This window comes from Prinia subflava, chromosome W, assembly GCF_021018805.1.
Source record: "Prinia subflava isolate CZ2003 ecotype Zambia chromosome W, Cam_Psub_1.2, whole genome shotgun sequence".
Classification (NCBI taxonomy): domain Eukaryota; kingdom Metazoa; phylum Chordata; class Aves; order Passeriformes; family Cisticolidae; genus Prinia; species Prinia subflava.
The window spans coordinates 5,941,330-5,959,722 of NC_086282.1; the positions used below are offsets into that span (position 1 = coordinate 5,941,330).

The following is an 18,393-nucleotide window of genomic DNA, read 5'->3' on the forward strand; positions in this document are numbered from 1 at the left end:
GTCCCATTACCTTTGGCAAGCAGAAGGGTATTTGCCGAGGTTCTGGTACGGGCAACAGTCTTTACAGGTCTTACAACATCTTAGTATCTAAGTAGAGTAATTTATTTATACAAAAGCACATATCTGAAGGAACAAGAGTTCTAAGAGCGGCCTTATAGTACAACCAATTATAAACCTAAGCAAGCAAGGTCTAAGTAAAACAATAACCAAAGCATAGAGATCTTAACAAACAAAACCCTAATAAAACTACAAGCAAAGCGTAAAATTTACAGCCTCGGGGTAAATCAACCTCCTATTTTCTGACCCAAATCAGCGTTTCCAGCCGCTGGAGTCACAATAGCAGAGAGGAATCGATCACAGCTTTCAGACAGGGGTCCCAGCCGCGGGGATCACAACAACAGAAAGGGGCCCCTAGATTCCGAACCCACACAGAGTCCTCGTCCGCGGGGACGCGAATACAACGGGGAATCCCAAACCGCACAGAGTTCCCATCCGCGGGATCACAAGGGCAACTGGGGGGCCCTGAGCCACACAGGGTTCTCATCCGGGGGATCGTGTTGGCAGTGGGGGCCCTGGGGTCCCTCCCCACGCAGAGTCCCCGGCTGTCCCGACCAGCGCTCTGGCGGCAAGTGCTGCAGGGAGAGAAAGGGGGGAACCCCGGGGCCCAGATCCCTTGGAACGGGGACCGCGATGTACAATACCTTAAAATCCCGTTTTGGCTCCCTGTCATGGATCATTCCTCAGGTTGCAGAAAATGGAGGTTGGATCGATGGATTGAATTGATCAATCAATCCATGCCTCCACCTCCAACCCAGAGGCTTTTTATCCCAAATTGCAAAATGCATATTCATATTTTTTATCTACACACTAGCCAATCTAAATACAATTTTAAAGTTCGTAAAAACTACGAAAAACAGTATCAAAACCTACGCACATAGCATATCTATTAACTCAAAACTCTATCTTACTAGCATAAAGTTCTATCTTGTTATGTAGAAAACTTCTATCTTAGCATATATGAAAAACTCTGTCTTCCCTACATAAAGTTCATACAAATTACAAACAGCACTCTACCCTATTTTTTTATGTCTATACTCTATCGCTAGGCCTGAAGCCTTTTTACCTCTACCCTAGTAATTAGGCACTTTGAGAAGGTTTAAAGCTAAAGCTTAAATTTCTACTTCATGTGTGTGTGGCTTTATATATTTTAATTTTTCCAAAGGTTTTAGTTCAATTCCTCTATCTTTCATTTTCTGCAGAGGATCCATGGGAACATGGACCCCAACAGGTATTGTTTAATCAAGGAACGTGGATGCATGGCTGGAAAAGCAGGGACATGTGCACAATCCTGCTCTTAGCTTAAGGGATGAGTAGAAGATGAAACGTCCTTGAACCATTCCTTAGATGGGATAAGGAGGAAGTAAAGCTTGGAACAATAGCTGTAACAGGATGCTAGACAGGATGCATTGACCATAAGTTAGGGAAGATTTGCAGCATTTAGCCTCGTGGACAGAGCTTCTGAACCAATTATGTATACTGCAAGGATGCGTGAACACTATGGTTTAACCAATGATGTTCAGAGTTAGGTGCATGATATTCTTAACACAGTATAAATGTAAGCCAAATAGCTGAATAAACTAGCAAGATTTTTAACTCATATTGAGTGCTGTCTTGACTCTGGATGATTCCCCAGCCAACAAAGGGAGATAGCCCTCAGCTAGGCACACTGTTGTTCACTAGCTGATGGCTTGGTACCCCACACCCTAAAGCCTGCCCTCATTTCCATCTCACTTGTTGATCTCATACTCCCAGAATCTAAACCATCATATTTACAAGGCCTCTCTACTTTATCCTTCCCAACATCTCCCCCGTTCTGATGAACAATTAAAATACAAGAAACTGCTTTACTCATAATTTTCTGCACACACTGAAGTATGCTGGGAACTGCTACTAAAACTACAACTATTACTATTAAAATGAACAGGCCTATTTTACAAATTTCCTTTAGCCAAGGTGTAAAGCTCCAACCAAACAGGTTGAAAAAGGTTTGTCAGGGCTTGTATTGGATAAACAGATGGTATTGGAGCCTGCAGACTTGGCTAAAGCAACTCAGACATTAATCTTTGGTTGACTTACAGGCAAAGCTTTACTACAAAAACTAAAACGAAAAGGTAAAAACAACATGCACTCGCACAAAATAAAAAAACTCCATTCTTTTCTTTAGCTGTTTCTGGCAGATCAATTTTCTCTCAGTGATTCTGCGCAGATCAGGTCTGGGTGCTTGCTTCTTGGCTTCCACTCGCAGGGTCACTGGCTCTGAATTTTTGAATAAAACTGGAGGGTGCTGTTTCAGTTTTATTTTTTTGTTGTTCAAGAAGTGTCTGTAAATTGGGGGATCAGGCTCTTCTGTGGAGCTATTGAAGAAATTATATACATACAGAGCTTTGTTCAACCTGCTCTGAGGTGTGGCCTGGGCTTCTCCCCCTTTTTGTTGATCTAGAATGCGTTTTAGAGTTTGGTGTGTTCTTACTAGGGTACTTTTTAGTAGTTGTTTAAAATATGGCGAGCAAATGCCACTGTCTTTCACTGCTTTTCGTAATTCTTTTATCTCATGAGGTGGGATAGCTGCCCATGTTCTTGGACCTTCGGCTTGCTGGCTGAATAGCACAGGCATAGCTAGAGGATTTAGACTTTCCTCTTTGCAAATCTGGTGTCTGACTTCATGCCAGTCTGTGAACTGAAAATTGTCAAAACACTTCTGGGGGTTTTGTACTTTTGGGATTGATGTTAGCGAATGTTCAGGGTTTCATGTCTCATTTTGGGTTGAGAAATCTGTCCCAAACACAGGGGGGCCTGTAGAGCTGTTTGGGAACACTTACTTGTTTTTCGGGGTTCTCTTGTATTTGGATCAAAGGGTTGTCATTTGCAGGGACAAAAGGGTTCTCTGTCTGTCCTGTATGTGGCAGTGTGTTAATTTAATCGGTTAGGCTTTCTATACTTTTGTACTTGTTGGGTTCCCTGTACCCCACCCCTCGATTGTTCCTTTGTTTAACTCACATGACTCCGGCACCTGTCATGCGGCACACAGTTAGCTGCCTGTCATTTCTCCCGCCTTTGTAAATCCCTCCTATTTTTCCCCTGATTAGTCCAAGCGATGTTCTATTACACCTGTATCCCCTGGCAACCTGCCCCGGTTGGCTGGCAGTGGCTGGCCACCCCCTTTGTCCCCCCTCTGAATCCTTCGGACAAAAACCCCCCGCACCCCCTCTCCCCCCAAGCAGTTTCGGGCTGAGGAGGTGTTTGCAATAAACCCTCTGTTCGTCTGAAATTGTTTCCTCCTTTCTTTCCACTGCCCGTCGAACCTCCATCTCTCGCATAAGCCTCTGCCAGGCAAAGAACCCACAGAGTCAGTACTGCTTGCGAGCTTGCAGACTGACCCCATACCACTCCGTCGCTGTGTCTGGGCCAGCGGCGACAGAGCCCGTTCGCTCTCTGTGAGCACACCGACGGGGGTGTGGCGCCCACCGTCCGGCACTGGAAAGGGGCTTTCAGCGCCTTTACGGAGCCCACGGGCAGGATTGGTGCGTCTCAGCAAGGAGCTGAGCTCACCTGAAATAATCCCTGGACGTCACATCGGCCCTGGTTTGAGCGCCCTCCGCGAGGGATCGCTCCCCGGGGAAGAGGAGGGCAGTCGTCTCCGCCACGTCCCGAAGACGGTCCTTCTCCGGTGGTGGATCTTCTGGAGCAGCTTTGGAGCACCACGCCAGGGGTTCGTAAGTAAGCAGACTCCCCTAGTCCGCTGGGCGGGTCAGTGGGAACTGCGTTTCCCTTTCTGGCAGCCTGTGGGGGACAGCACCCCCCGGGCTGAGGTCGCGCGGCCCCCGGGATTTGGGTTTTTTGGCCCCTGTCCTGGGCTCACCCCCCCCGGGGGTTTTCCGTTCCCTCGGTTTGATTTAAGGCTTTTATTTTTGTGCGCGAGCGTGAGCTTGCACGGCGCGGCTGCCAGCAGGTGCGGGTTTTCGCCGGCCAGCCAGTTTTGGTTTCGCCGCTTGCGCTGGCATTTTGCAGAGGCGGTCGGGCGCGTGAAACAGCGGTTTTAAAACGCGCGCCGCGGCGGGGTTTTTTCGTTGCGTTTTTTGTTTGCTAGCTCCAGAAATCACGCAGGCAGAATGGGTGCTTCTCTGTCTGCTTCCCAGAAAGGAGTGTTTTACAGTTGTGTTGCGTTATTAGAAGCTAATAAAGTTAAGTTCTCTAAGGATTGTTTAAAAAAGCTGGTCCGTTGGCTTTTCATGCACTACCCGACGGCGTCCCCGCTGATGGTACACAGCCCCCGGTTTTGGGAGCTGGCGGAAAAGAAACTGTTACAATTAGGTAAAGCCGGGGAAAAGAACACACAGAAATTAGCCTTTTTAATTTTGCAACTAAAGACGGCAGCGACGAAAAAGGGAGTGCAGAAAAGCTCTCAGGAACCCCAGCTAGCCCCGGTTTCCCTTCAACCCAATCCCAGCCCCTCTGCCCCGAGAAAGGGAATTTTGAGGAAAGCAGCGACTCAGAGAGTTGTCCGCCCAGACTCTCCGAAAAATTTCCGGCCCCCGAGCCCCAGTAGCCTGGGACAGACTGCTGGGGACCCCTCGGAAGGCTCCGGCCAAGCTGACCGAGGACCTTTCCTTCCCCCTGCTTCCCCGAATTGCAAACCCAAAGTTCAGTTTAATTTAAATGCGTCACACTGGCCACAAAATGGCGGCAGTGACCCATCTAATGGCGTCCACTCCTCCACGTGGCCGCCACCCTTCCCCCATCCCCTGAACCCCTTTCTTCCCTCCAACCCCTTCCTTCCCTCAGCTCCTCCCTCCGCCCCTCCCATAGTCCCTCCCCAGACCCCTCCCTCCTCCCCAAAGGTCCCGCCCACTCGCCCTGCCCCTCGACAGGCCCCTGAGGTGGAGCCGAGTCCCTCTCCCCGCCCCGGAAGGACGCCATCCTGCCAGCAATTTTCCCACGCCCTCTCTTCTGGTTCCCACGGTTGGGAACCAGAAGAAATGAGCGAGGGTGAGCCAGAGGTCACTCTCTCTGCTGCGCCTGTCACCAACCGCAGAACACGTGGTGGTGACACACCAAAACCCAATTGGCATGCTTTTTCCCAAAGCATCATTCGGGATTTATGCAAGGCGCACAAGGAATATGGCAGGGAGAGTCCCTACTTCCGTGGCCTCCTCACTGCTGATCTCGCAGGTGTCCATGTTGTTCCAGCAGACCTCCGGCAGCTTTTCTCTTGCCTGATGAATGGCACAGAGTTTAAGCTCTGGGATGCAGCATTTAAACAGGCCCTGCGAGAAGCAATGCCTCAGTTGCCCTTTCCAGCCATCGATGAACAGGGCAATCCCCTCTCTCTTGAGTTGCTTGCTGGTGAAGGTTCCTATGTTTCCCCTGAGTCCCAGGCAGCCCTAATACCCTCAGCAGTCCTTTCAATTATAAAAAATATAGCCTGCAAGGCTTTCTTTTGTTTGCAGCCAGACGCACCATCACCACCCTATACCACCATTAGGCAGGGACCTTCTGAATCATTTGTTGCCTTTGTAGAGCGGCTCACCAGAGCAGTGGAGGTTCAAGTTAAAACAGAAAGTGCACGGGAAGGTATTATAGGGGAGCTTGTTTTCGTTAATGCTAACGACCTGTGTAAACAGGCAATTTTGAGTCTTCCCCTAGATCCGCCCCGCACTCTCCAGTCAATGCTCCAGGTGTGCCAGATGAAGGTGCCCTTCCTTGCCCGGAGGAACCCACCACCACCCTCCCAGGCAACCTTTCCGCCCAAAGCTGTGCGTGCTGCAGAATCATCCCAACAGCCTCGACATCGTCCGCCTCGGCGGCGACTCTCCTTCGGCAACCGTCCTGGTCGCTGCTTCTTCTGCAAGGACGAAGGACACTGGACTGCCAACTGCCCTAAGAAACCTTCACTACAGCGGACTCAAAATACATCTCCAGGAACACCGGTGCCTTCCCAGGCACAGCAAAAAAACTGAAAGGGGAGCGCGGGTCCACCCAGCGCGACGACCCCAATCGGGTGGACCGGGCAGGGAACTCCAAAGGGGGTCAATTGGATGGACATTCTACACCAGACTCAAGAACACCTGAACATGATATAGCAAAACCTATTCTCACTACCTCTTCCTTTTTTGAACCCTACAGGTTGCATCTCACCAAACCATTGTACCTGACGGATAGGGACTTCCATTTTGTGACCATAGACCCAAAGAAGTTACATCAGTGGCCAATGACCGGTGAAGGTAAGTTCATCGTCGTCAGTGATTGCAAATACACTCCGCAGGAGACTGAGGTAGTCCCGGGGACACTTCACAACAACCCCAGGGCCCTCATTCTCTGGCTGCGCTGCACTCATCCGCCCACATTTTTACCCGAGGGCCAGGTCATCGCACAAGCAATTCCTTATGGTGACCCAGAACATCTTACCTTTACTGTAAATGCTGTACATCACATTTCCACCCGTAAGCCCTTAGTGCGATGTACGCTCACTGTGGGAGATGAATCGGTAGATAAAGATCTTGTTTTTGACACGGGGGCAGATATTACGCTCATTCCGACCGTGGAATGGCCGTCGCACTGGCCCCTAGAGGACGTGGAAGGACAGATCCAAGGTGTAGGAGGGTTCCAATCCGCAAAACAGTCGAAAAACGTGGTAAAAATTACGGGGCCAAAAGGACAATTGGCTGCCATCCGTCCTTTTGTTTTAGATTACAAGGAACCCCTGCTTGGAAGAGACCTCATGGCTCAGTGGGGGGTCACAATTGAAATTCCCGACCCCTCGCAAAATTTTGAGGCAGCGGCTGCTGAGAAGCGCCCGACCCTCAAACTGAATTGGACGACAGATAAACCAGTCTGGGTTGAGCAGTGGCCGCTAACAAAAGAGAAATTACAGGCGCTTGAGGAGCTTGTGGAGGAGCAATTAGCTAAAGGTCACATCGTGGAGACCAATTCTCCATGGAACTCGCCCGTTTTTGTCATTCGAAAGAGTGACAAAAAACGATGGCGCCTCCTCCACGACCTCCGCCAAATTAATGAAGTAATTGAAGATATGGGGTCTCTCCAACCTGGAATGCCTTCCCCAACCATGCTGCCACGAAATTGGAATCTGGCTGTAATTGACATAAAAGATTGCTTTTTCCAAATTCCTCTACACCCGGACGATGCCCTGCGTTTCGCTTTCTCGGTTCCTTCCATCAACCGAGCGGCCCCAAGGAAGAGGTACCACTGGAGGGTGCTCCCGCAAGGGTTGAAAGCCTCCCCAGTGATGTGTCAGCAGTACGTCTCTTCCTTGCTGTCCCCTGTGCGCGCAGCCACGGAGGGGGTTGTCATCCACCACTATATGGATGACATCCTCGTTTGCACGCCGACCAAAGATGAACTTACGCGAGCGCTTGACCTTGTAACCAATTCGTTAGTTGCTGCAGGGTTCGAGCTGCAAAAAGATAAGATCCAAATGATGCCACCCTGGAAGTACCTGGGCCTGGAGATTGGTAAGAGGACCATTGTGTTTCAAAAATTGGAAATTCGGACAAATGTCCGTACCCTTGCGGACGCCCATCAGCTTTGCGGTGCCTTGAATTGGGTAAGGCCCTGGCTAGGTCTGACCACCGAGGATCTAGCCCCTCTTTTCAATTTATTGAAAGGGGGAGGGGAGGTCATTTCTCCTAGGGTGCTTACCGCAGAGGCAAAAGCAGCGTTGGAGAAGGTCCAGCAGGCAATGACATCGCGACAGGCACACAGATGCGATCCCGAGCTTCCCTTTCAGTTCATCATTCTGGGTAAGCTGCCACATCTACATGGGATCATTTTTCAATGGGACACGGGTGCAAAAACATCAGCACACAACACCAAGGGCCAAAGCAGAAAGGACCCTCTTCTTATTATAGAGTGGGTCTTTCTCAGCCACCATCGGCCCAAAAGAATGACACAGCCACAAGAGCTTATGGCTGAGCTCGTCCGCAAAGCAAGAACGCGGATGAAAGATTTGGCAGGGTGCGACTTCGAATGTATTCACATGCCAATTGGATTGTCAACAGGCCAAATGACAAAACCCATGTTGGAACACCTGCTTCAGGAAAATGAAGCACTTCAATTCGCTCTAGATTCCTTTACGGGCCAAATTTCAATTCATCGGCCGGCCCACAAACTATTTAATTCGGACGTAACATTTAAATTCGCTTTAAAGAGTGTCCAGAGCAGGAGACCTCTCGATGCCATGACAGTTTTTACTGACGCGTCCGGGAGTTCTCACAAGTCAGTGATGACTTGGGAGGACCCTGAAACTCGGCAGTGGGAGGCAGATATTAAAGTGGTTGAGGGTTCACCTCAAATAGCCGAGTTGGCCGCTGTTGTCAGAGCACTTGAGAGATTCTCTGGACCTCTCAATATTGTAACCGACTCCGCATACGTAGCGGGGGTGGTATCTAGAGCAGATCAGGCCATTTTACAAGAGGTGTCCAACACAGCTCTGTATGAGCAGCTCTCGAAATTGGTCAAACTTGTCTCCCACCGAGAGCAACCGTTTTATGTGATGCATACCAGGTCGCACACTGAATTGCCTGGGTTTATTGCTGAGGGTAACAGGAGGGTTGACGCTCTTGCTGCCCCTGTAGCGATAGCCCCATTGCCTGTCGTTTTTGAGCAGGCCAAGCTCAGCCATCAGCTGTTCCATCAGAACGCGCCTAGCTTAGCTAGACGTTTTAACCTCACACGTCAACAAGCTAAGGCGATTGTTGGCTCGTGTCCTTCCTGTCAGTCCTACGCTGTGCCTACCCTGCATGCTGGAGTCAACCCTCGTGGGTTGGAGAGCTGTGAACTCTGGCAGACAGATGTCACCCACATTCCATCATTTGGGAGACTGAAGTACGTTCACGTCTCCATCGATACCTTCTCTGGCACTGTCTATGCCTCTGCGCACACAGGTGAGAGGGCCCAACATGTTATCCAACACTTTGTTCAGGCCTTCTCATTCATGGGCATCCCCAAGGGGATCAAAACAGACAACGGCCCTGCGTACAAGTCCAAGGAATTTGCTGGCTTCCTGCAGCAATGGGGAGTGGAGCACAAGACAGGCATCCCCCACTCCCCCACAGGCCAAGCCATCATAGAGAGGACCCACCAAGAGATCAAGAGGGTCCTTAAACAACAGCAACAGGTATTAAAGGTGGAACCGCCGGCAATCAGATTGGCCCGAGCCCTTTATGTCATCAATTTTCTAAATTGTTCCTTTGAAAATCCCAATCCGCCCATTACCATACACTTTGGGTGCAACAAGGAGTGGCAGTTCGATCCCAAGCCCCCGGTGCTGGTGAGATCGCCTGAGTCAGGAAAGGTGTAGGGTCTGTTTGACCTGGTGACGTGGGGGCGTGGATACGCCTGTGTCCTCACGCCTACCGGGATCAAATGGATACCTGCCAAATGGGTAAAACCATTCATTAAAAGGAAGAGGGAGCGTGACGACAGCGTCCCGCAGGTGGCTTCGGCGGCATTCCGCCGTCGAAGGCGAGTCTCCTCCAGACCCTCTCTTCCCATCCTGTGGGAATGGGACCATGACCTGTCCTTTACCTATTTCTGTGACCGAAATTAATAATTTTTGGCCCCCCAGTTTTGTTTTTCAGACCCGGACCCAAGATGCTAAGCCTCCCGACCGTGCTCTTTACATTCTTAAAGGTTGGGGTTTATCTGGATGGGCCGGGTCCATTTTAAAAACATGTCTGTTGATTTTGTTTATTATTTTAATTGTTTGTCTTGCTTTCGGACTAATCAGGAGATCATTAATTAAGTTAGTTTTAAGTTCCACATCTACCCCCTCTCCGGCTGCTGCTCGGGTCGCCAAGGCCACGGCTCCTGAAGACGAGTTGAAGGAGCTTGAAAAGGAGCTTGAAGAAGAAAGTGACGGTGAAAGCCTCGCAGACGATTAGTGGCCAGCTCAACAACCTCGATTCGCCAAATGTTACCTGGACTCTGAGCATCTGCTGGACCCCCCTCACTTCTGTTCTTTTAGTAAAAAGAAAACGGGGAGATGTGGCAGTGTGTTAATTTAATCGGTTAGGCTTTCTATACTTTTGTACTTGTTGGGTTCCCTGTACCCCACCCCTCGATTGTTCCTTTGTTTAACTCACATGACTCCGGCACCTGTCATGCGGCACACAGTTAGCTGCCTGTCATTTCTCCCGCCTTTGTAAATCCCTCCTATTTTTCCCCTGATTAGTCCAAGCGATGTTCTATTACACCTGTATCCCCTGGCAACCTGCCCCGGTTGGCTGGCAGTGGCTGGCCACCCCCTTTGTCCCCCCTCTGAATCCTTCGGACAAAAACCCCCCGCACCCCCTCTCCCCCCAAGCAGTTTCGGGCTGAGGAGGTGTTTGCAATAAACCCTCTGTTCGTCTGAAATTGTTTCCTCCTTTCTTTCCACTGCCCGTCGAACCTCCATCGCTCGCATAAGCCTCTGCCAGGCAAAGAACCCACAGAGTCAGTACTGCTTGCGAGCTTGCAGACTGACCCCATACCACTCCGTCGCTGTGTCTGGGCCAGCGGCGACAGAGCCCGTTCGCTCTCTGTGAGCACACCGACGGACCTGTATTTGTTGAAGCAGCTGTCATATTCTACTCTCCCCCTTTTTGTTGCACGGTTTGTGTGTTTGGCTGGGACTGCATGGATGAGTTGTGATACAATGAAGTCTCACTCGGTGCTAGGGGTGCGGAAGGCGAGAACGCAGCTGGGTGACTGAGGAGATTTGGTGGCTGGGGTGACACGCGGAAAGGACTCTAAAACTCGGAGGCAGAGCGAGTTTTAAAGTAAGTATGTAGTTTATTCAGCGCTGGGCACGATGTGAGAATTCTCAAAGGCATGTGCACCTCGCTCACTTTACGTTTTCTCTTTTATCCTCTAGAATGTTACATATGTATTAAGTTTCACAATACTCTCGTGCATATTCATCCTTTAGCTCCTCCCCTCCGCTTCGTATTCTAATTAGCCCATCAGTCTTTTGCGCCTGCGCAGTTGTCTCTGGTGGTCTCTCACAAGGGTCTCCCGGGGGTCCCAGGGATGAAGGCAAAAAGTCTTCCTCTGAGATGAACTTTTGACCCTGCCGCCTCGCTCATGCTCACCAGTGCTCTGGTCATAGTTCAAGCTGTAAGGTCAGTTTTATCTGTCCCCGGGGGTGCAAGGCACCTGTTATCTTAGCATCTTTGGTTCACTTGCATTCTTGTGTCCTGCTTTGGGTAAACACTGTACTTCTTCTCAAGCATCCTTGCATTCCTACATATTTCTGTTTTTTCTAAGGGCAGCAATACATCATCTGAATGCCTACCCTTTTAATGAACTTTTCTAATTTCTATGATTAATAGCTTCTAATTTCCAATATCATGTCTCAGGGGTAGGGCAGCAGGCATCAGAGTCAGAGAAGCTGACAGCAAAGACACAGCAGGTGTTAGTTGGGAAGGGTCGTGCGCTGGTGATGGGTCTCTCAAAGATGTGCTTGTGCCCGGGACGGCAGCATATGGCAGAGAGGGTGGCGCTGAAGGATGCATCGAAGGCGGGGCAGGAATCGGCTGTAGTGGTGTTGTGTGTAGAGTCGGCGGGGGCAGCGGACGGATGTCGGGGGGCTGCAGATGCGTGGGAACCGTGGGCTGGTGCTGTGGTGGTGGCATGGTGGGCTGAGCTGCCGGAGGGTTTATTTGCGGAGAGGCTGCAGGTGGGACTGTAGGAGCAGGAACTGGCCGGACACTTCTGGAATTGCGAAAATCAGCTCTGGGGGTGGCAGCATCGGCGGTCGTGCAACGTGACAGTGGGGCAGCGGGAGCAGTGCGCCAGGGCACAGGGATGCACCATGGCAGGCAACGGGTCGGGACCGGGAGACTGTGTCAGAGCCACGGCCAAGGCTGTGGGGGGCGGAGGCGGGGGTGCTGGTTTCAGGGAAGCAGCAAGTGCGCATGCGCGGATCGCCCCAGCAGTTCTGCTTGGTGCGGCATCATGGTGCATGTGCTAGGCAGGGGTTGCCTGTCTGTGTCCATCAGTGTCGCAGCTGGGACTGTAGGCTGGAACGGGGCATCCGCGGTGGCAAGAAGCAGCGGGGCCACACCACGCAGCAGTTAGGATGTGGGGGGCTGCAGCCGGGGCCGGGGGGACAAGCGGGTGGCAGCGCAGCGACCAAGTGACGCGCTCCGGGGGGGCTAGGGGCGGGAGGTTGGGCTGTTGCTGCGGGCTTGGAGGGGGGCACAACCCTTGGTGCCGTAGCCACAAACATGGGGGGCAGTGTGGGTATGAGTGGAGCCGCCGTGACTGAGGGGGATGGGCAGGACCACAGCAACGGTGGTGGGCGGGCTCGATGGGGGAGAAGTGAGGAGCGGGAACGCAACAATGCTGATGGAACTGGGGGCTGATGCCGCGGGAGCTGGGACAGCATGGAGCAGCAGGATGGTGGGGGTCAGGGTGGAGGGGGGGGGTAGTGGGGGTAGGTGGGGTGCCAGGGACCGCATGGAGGGGGGACAGGGCAGCAGAGGCAAGCAGGACGGCGGGTACTGGAGCCACGAGGTTCGGCCGGAAGGTGGTAGGCGTGTCCTGCTGCAAACTCACGGCGGGAATGGCGCTGTGCAAAGCGGGTTGCTCCTTCACAGCTAGCAGCTCTACAAGCGCCCTACAGGCTGGGAGAAGCTCCATGGCCGTGAAATCACGGCGGGAAATATTATTAAAGAGATTATTTCCGACTGTGTCCCAAAATTTTTTGAAGACAGCTGACCAGTCAACATTTGGGAAATTAATCAAAGTCCATTCTAAGAGGTTTTTTAGCTCTTTTTTCGGTAATTTACTTGGACTGGAGCTCAATAAATGCTTCAGTTGCTTATAAAGATATTTATAAGAGTGTGTTTGCCCCATTATTAGACTGATGTTTTGCTCACCTGTGTGTCGCCAAAGCAGGGTCCTCAGCTCGAACGGCATGGAGTGTTGGCCAGGCACTCCTGTCTGCGTGGACGCTGCTTCACGTCCCTCCTCCGAGCACTGGCTTCGGCTTGCCATGCTTGGGACATCCCACTCAGAGCTGTAGTGCGGGCGGTGCTTTCAGCAACACTCGCGTGTGCTCTGACTCTCAGCAGATTCCCTCAGGAGAGCTCCAAGCACGCCGCTGCCAGCAACGGCAAGACAGGGCTAGAGGGGTAGCTACGCTAATGCTCAGGAGAGCTCCAAGGAGCCACTGCTCAGTGGCGGCCCCATGCTCGAGGACTGCCAGGTAGTGACCTCCGAGAGCTCAAGGAGACTGCTACTGCAGTAACAGCTTCCTGTGCTCGAGGTGTACCTCAGCAGATCTTAAGAGTTCCATACTTTTCAGGTGGATAAAACTGGTTATTTAGTTACCTTCCATGGAGAAGTCTCCCACGGGTGGAAAAGCTGAATCGGTCCTTCAGCCATGTCTGGGCACCATTTGTAAGGCTTCTCGGTGACAGCAGAGTCTGCAACAAAATATCTCTATAAGCAAAGCAACTGTAGTAGCACATGGTTTATTGTGAGGGCCCTGCTTGTAGCTGCTACGCACAGCTAAAGCAGGCCAGGAGAGCAGGAACAGAGAGGGGAAAGAGAGGGAAAGGAGAAGAGAGGGAAAAGAGAGAGAAAAGAGAGGAGGAGGTTCTGAATACCGTACAATAAATGTCTTTCCAAGTTGAATAGTTTGTGTTGGACCAACCAATCTAATACAAGATAACAATCTCACAACATTTACATACAGCCAATAGAACTGTCCCATTACCTTTGGCAAGCAGAAGGGTATTATTTAATCAAGGGAGATAGCCCTCAGCTAGGCACACTATTGTTCACTAGCTGATGGCTTGGTACCCCACACCCTAAAGCCTGCCATCATTTCCATCTCACTTGTTGGTCTCATACTCCCAGAATCTAAACCATCATATTTACAAGGCCTCTCTACTTTATCCTTCCCAACAATAGCCCAAATAAACTCAAAAGTGTAGTCATATCTATTTCAACTGGAAATTCACCACAAACAGCTCCCCAGTCCCCAACATGGGTGGTTTGTTTTTTGTTGGTTTTTTTTTTTTTTTTTCCCTTAAGCATGTGTGTAGGAATGAGCATTTTTTTTCTCAAATGAAGAATCTGGCAATTTAGAGAGCTGTTAGATTTTATTTTACTTCTTCTGGGAGCTAAGCACCCCTTTCCTCTACAAAGCAGCTCACCCATTCATTACTTTCTGGAAGTCTGAGAAGGACAGAGGAAGTATAGTTAACCAAATGAGATGCTGCCAGGGACATGGCAGCAGTCACCAATAAAGAAAGATGACGACTTTAAAAGGATAAACTCGTGTTGGTTTCAATAGGACACGCTATGGGTTCAATTATTTCCCATTAAGGTCAGGAATATCATGAAACATTTGTCTGACTTCTCAGCAGGACCCACCAGCAAACCAATTTTCTTTCCCACTCAGCCTCTCAGACACCTCTCTCCTCCCTCCCATGTCACCTGTCTTGGGTTATGTAACCAAAAAAATGTGTATGCTATTTCATCTGTAGAAAGCAGTTGGGAGATGGTTTCTTTTTTCTTTATCTCTTGTAACTCCAGGGGGGAGGAGGGTGGATGCCTTCTGATAATAGACCATCTGTTAAAACCAGGTGGGGCAGTGTTTCTTATCCCTTTTATCAACTTTGTCCACCCTCCGGGGGTATATCTTCTGTTAATGGGAAATTAAAGCTCATTAATGACATGACACATTACACCATCCCATTGGGAGATGCACCACCCAGTGGGGAGGAGCCAACCATTCCCCACCCAGATAAAAATGGGGACACAGAGACCCCAGACATCCTCTTTTCCACTGGATTCTCAGAGGAAGACTAGACTCATCTCACCACCACTGAACCTGTCTACAGGATCATCTCTACTCCAACAGAACCACATCTTTCACTCCAGGAGGACTGTCCTGGTTTAGGACAAATTAGGGGAAAATCTCCACAACTCCCTCCCCCACCACCGGGTTCGGGAGGAATTTCCTCAGAGGAAAAGTGGAAAAAACTTGTTTATTAAGAAACAACAAAAAAACACTCCCCAACACAAGAAAAACAGTCCGAGATGACAACAAATGTTTTCACCAGTCCAAGAGAGGGTGAGCAGTCTCTGCTGGGGAGGGTGCCAAAGCTTCTCTCAGGTGCAGACTCCAGGGGAGGGGTCCCTTGACGTTCCCGAATCAGGGCCCGAAGCAGGTCCAATGTCTTCAGGGAAGGGGAGGAAGGAAAGAAGGGGAAAAACAAAAGCAGAAAAATGGCAAAAAGCAAGCAAAAAAATAAAAAAGCAGAAAGCAAGAGAGCAAAGCCAGCAAAGCAAGCCTAAGCTAGCAGCAAGCAAGCCAAAAGCAAGCAGCCGGGGGAGGGGCTCAGCTATAGACAAAACAAACTGAGAACATGGGAACAGAAACACACGATTTGGGATACAAAGCATGAAAATGTCCTGTCACCCCAGGACATTCTACCCCTTATCCCATATCGTGACCATGTTACTGAACACAATGAAAAAACTTTCTTCTCACTTGCTCAAACCTTCCACACTTACACATTTCCTTCCATCTTACTTGCTCAGACCTTTGACACTTTCACGTTTCCTTCTGTCTCATATCTGTATGATCTAACGTACAGATAATGGTGGTAACACTCAGCAAACAATGATATCATCCCCCAATCAGATCTCCCTGAGGTACACAACGGGTTGTCCCATCTTTCTGCATTATCCACCAGGTATAACCTGGTCCTTGAGCAAAGACAATCCCATGAATGGGTTTGCCTGTACTCAAGGCAGGGTTAATCCATACTGTCTTCCCCAACAAACCTCTGACATGGGCCACTGGGACTTTATCTCCATCTACTATATTAAGGGGCTCAGACTGGGCAGGACCTGCTCGGTTGGTGGAACCTTGAGTGTTAACTAACCAGGTGGCCCTTGCTAAATGCTGCTCCCAGTTCTTGAAAGACCCCCCCACCCAGTGCTTTCAAAGTGGTTTTTAACAATCCATTGTACCTCTCCACTTTACCTGCAGCTGGTGCATGGTAGGGGATGTGGTACACCCACTCAATGCCATGTTCCCTAGCCCAGGTGTTAATAAGATTATTTTTAAAATGAGTCCCATTGTCTGACTCAATCCTCTCAGGAGTACCATGCCTCCAAAGGACCTGCTTTTCAAGGCCCAGGATGGTGTTGCGGGCTGTAGCATGAGACACGGGGTAGGTTTCCAACCATCCCGTAGTGGCTTCTACCATGGTTAGTACATGGCGCTTGCCTTGGCGGGTTTGAGGCAGTGTGATGTAATCAATCTGCCAAGCCTCCCCATACTTGTACTTAGACCACCGCCCCCCATACCAGAGGGGCTTCACCCACTTAGCCTGCTTAATGGCAGCACATGTCTCACAGTCATGAATAACCTGAGAAATGCTGTCCATGGTTAGATCCACCCCTCGGTCTCGTGCCCACTTATAGGTGGCATCTCTACTCTGGTGGCCTGAGGCATCATGGGCCCATCGTGCTAGGAACAGCTCTCCTTTGTGCTCCCAGTCAAGATCTATCTTCAACTCCCCTATCTTTGCAGCCTGATCTACCTGCTGATTGTTCTGCTGCTCCTCATTAGCTCTGCTTCTAGGGACATGGGCATCTACATGGCGAACCTTCACAGGTAGTTTCTCTAACCGGGTAGCGATGTCTTTCCATTCTTCAGCAGCCCAAATTGGTTTTCCTCTGCGCTGCCAGTTCTCCTCCTTCCATCTCTTCAGCCATCCCCACAGAGCACTGGCTACCATCCAGGAATCAGTATAAAGTTTTGGCCACTTCTCTGCTTCAGCAATGTCCAGGGCCAACTGAACAGCTTTGAGCTCCGCGAGTTGACTCGATCTACCTTCTCCTTCAATAGCTTGTGCAACTTGTCGTGTGGGGCTCCATACGGCTGCTTTCCACTTCCGGTTCATCCCCACAAGGCGACAGGAACCATCAGTAAAAAGAGCGTAGCGTGTGTCTTCTGCTGGCAGTTGGTTATATGGTGGAGCTTCTTCAGCACGGGTCACTTGCTCTTCTCCCTCTTCACCAGTGAGACTGAAGCTTTCACCCTCAGGCCAATTTGTAATTACCTCCAAAATCCCGGGACGATTTAGTTTCCCAATTTGGGTGCGCTGTGTAATGAGGGCAATCCACTTGCTCCATGTAGCATTGGTGGCATGGTGGGTGGAGGGAACCTTTCCTCTAAACATCCACCCCAGCACGGGTAGTCAAGGTGCCAGGAGGAGCTGTACCTCAGTACCAATCACTTCTGAAGCAGCTTGGACTCCTTCATACATGGCCAAGATTTCCTTCTCCGTTGGGGTGTAGTTACTTTCAGACCCTCTGTAGCTCTGAGTCCAGAATCCCAGTGGTCAGCCTCGGGTCTCACCAGGCACCTTCTGCCAAAGGCTCCAGGACAGGCCATGGTTCCCGGCTGCAGAATAGAGCACGTTCTTCACCTCTGGTCCTGTCCTGACTGGGCCAAGAGCTACCGCATGAGCGATCTCCTGCTTGATCTGGGCAAAGGCTTGCTGCTGTTCAGGGCCCCAATAGAAATCATTCTTCTTACGGGTAACCAAGTAAACAGGGCTCACAATCTGACTATATTCAGGAATGTGCATCCTCCAGAAACCTATAGCACCTAAGAAAGCTTGTGTTTCCTTCTTGTTGGTTGGTGGGGACATAGCTGTGATTTTGTTGATGACATCAGTAGGAATTTGGCGCTGTCCATCTTGCCACTTCACTCCCAGGAACTGGATCTCCTGAGCAGGTCCCTTAACTTTACTTTTCTTAATGGCAAAGCCAGCTTCCAGGAGAATTTGGATTATTTTCTCTCCTTTCTCAGACACTTCTGCTGCTGTGTTTCCCCACACAATGATATCATCAATGTATTGTAAATGTTCTGGAGCCTCACCCTTTTCTAGCGTAGTCTGGATCAGTCCATGGCAGATGGTGGGACTGTGCTTCCACCCCTGGGGCAGTCGGTTCCAGGTGTACTGCACGCCCCTCCAGGTGAAAGCAAACTGAGGCCTGCATTCTGCAGCCAGAGGAATGGAGAAAAACGCATTAGCGATGTTGATTGTGGCATACCACTTCGCTGCCTTGGACTCCAGCTCGTATTGGAGTTCCAGCACGTCCGGCACAGCGGCGCTCAGTGGTGGAGTCACTTCATTCAAAGCACGGTAATCCACAGTCAATCTCCATTCTCCTTCAGATTTATGCACAGGCCAGATGGGGCTGTTGAAGGGTGAGTGGGTTTTACTAACCACCCCTTGGCTCTCTAACTCTCAAATCATCTTGTGAATGGGGATCACAGCATCTCAATACATTTGATAC

The 18,393-nt window shown here is 50.4% G+C and overlaps 1 protein-coding gene across 1 annotated transcript; it reads right to left on the reverse strand.

Moving 5' to 3' along the window:
* Nucleotides 1-12,966: 12,966 nt before the first annotated feature.
* LOC134563466 (uncharacterized) lies at nt 12,967-17,955 on the reverse strand. Its single transcript, XM_063421385.1, has 3 exons — nt 15,132-17,955; nt 13,393-13,487; nt 12,967-13,078 (listed from the first exon to the last, which is right to left on the reverse strand). The coding sequence occupies exon 1, from the start codon at nt 17,265-17,267 to the stop codon at nt 15,954-15,956; it is 1,314 nt and encodes a 437-aa protein (XP_063277455.1). The 5' UTR covers nt 17,268-17,955; the 3' UTR covers nt 12,967-13,078; nt 13,393-13,487; nt 15,132-15,953.
* Between the last annotated feature and the right edge of the window lie 438 nt (nt 17,956-18,393).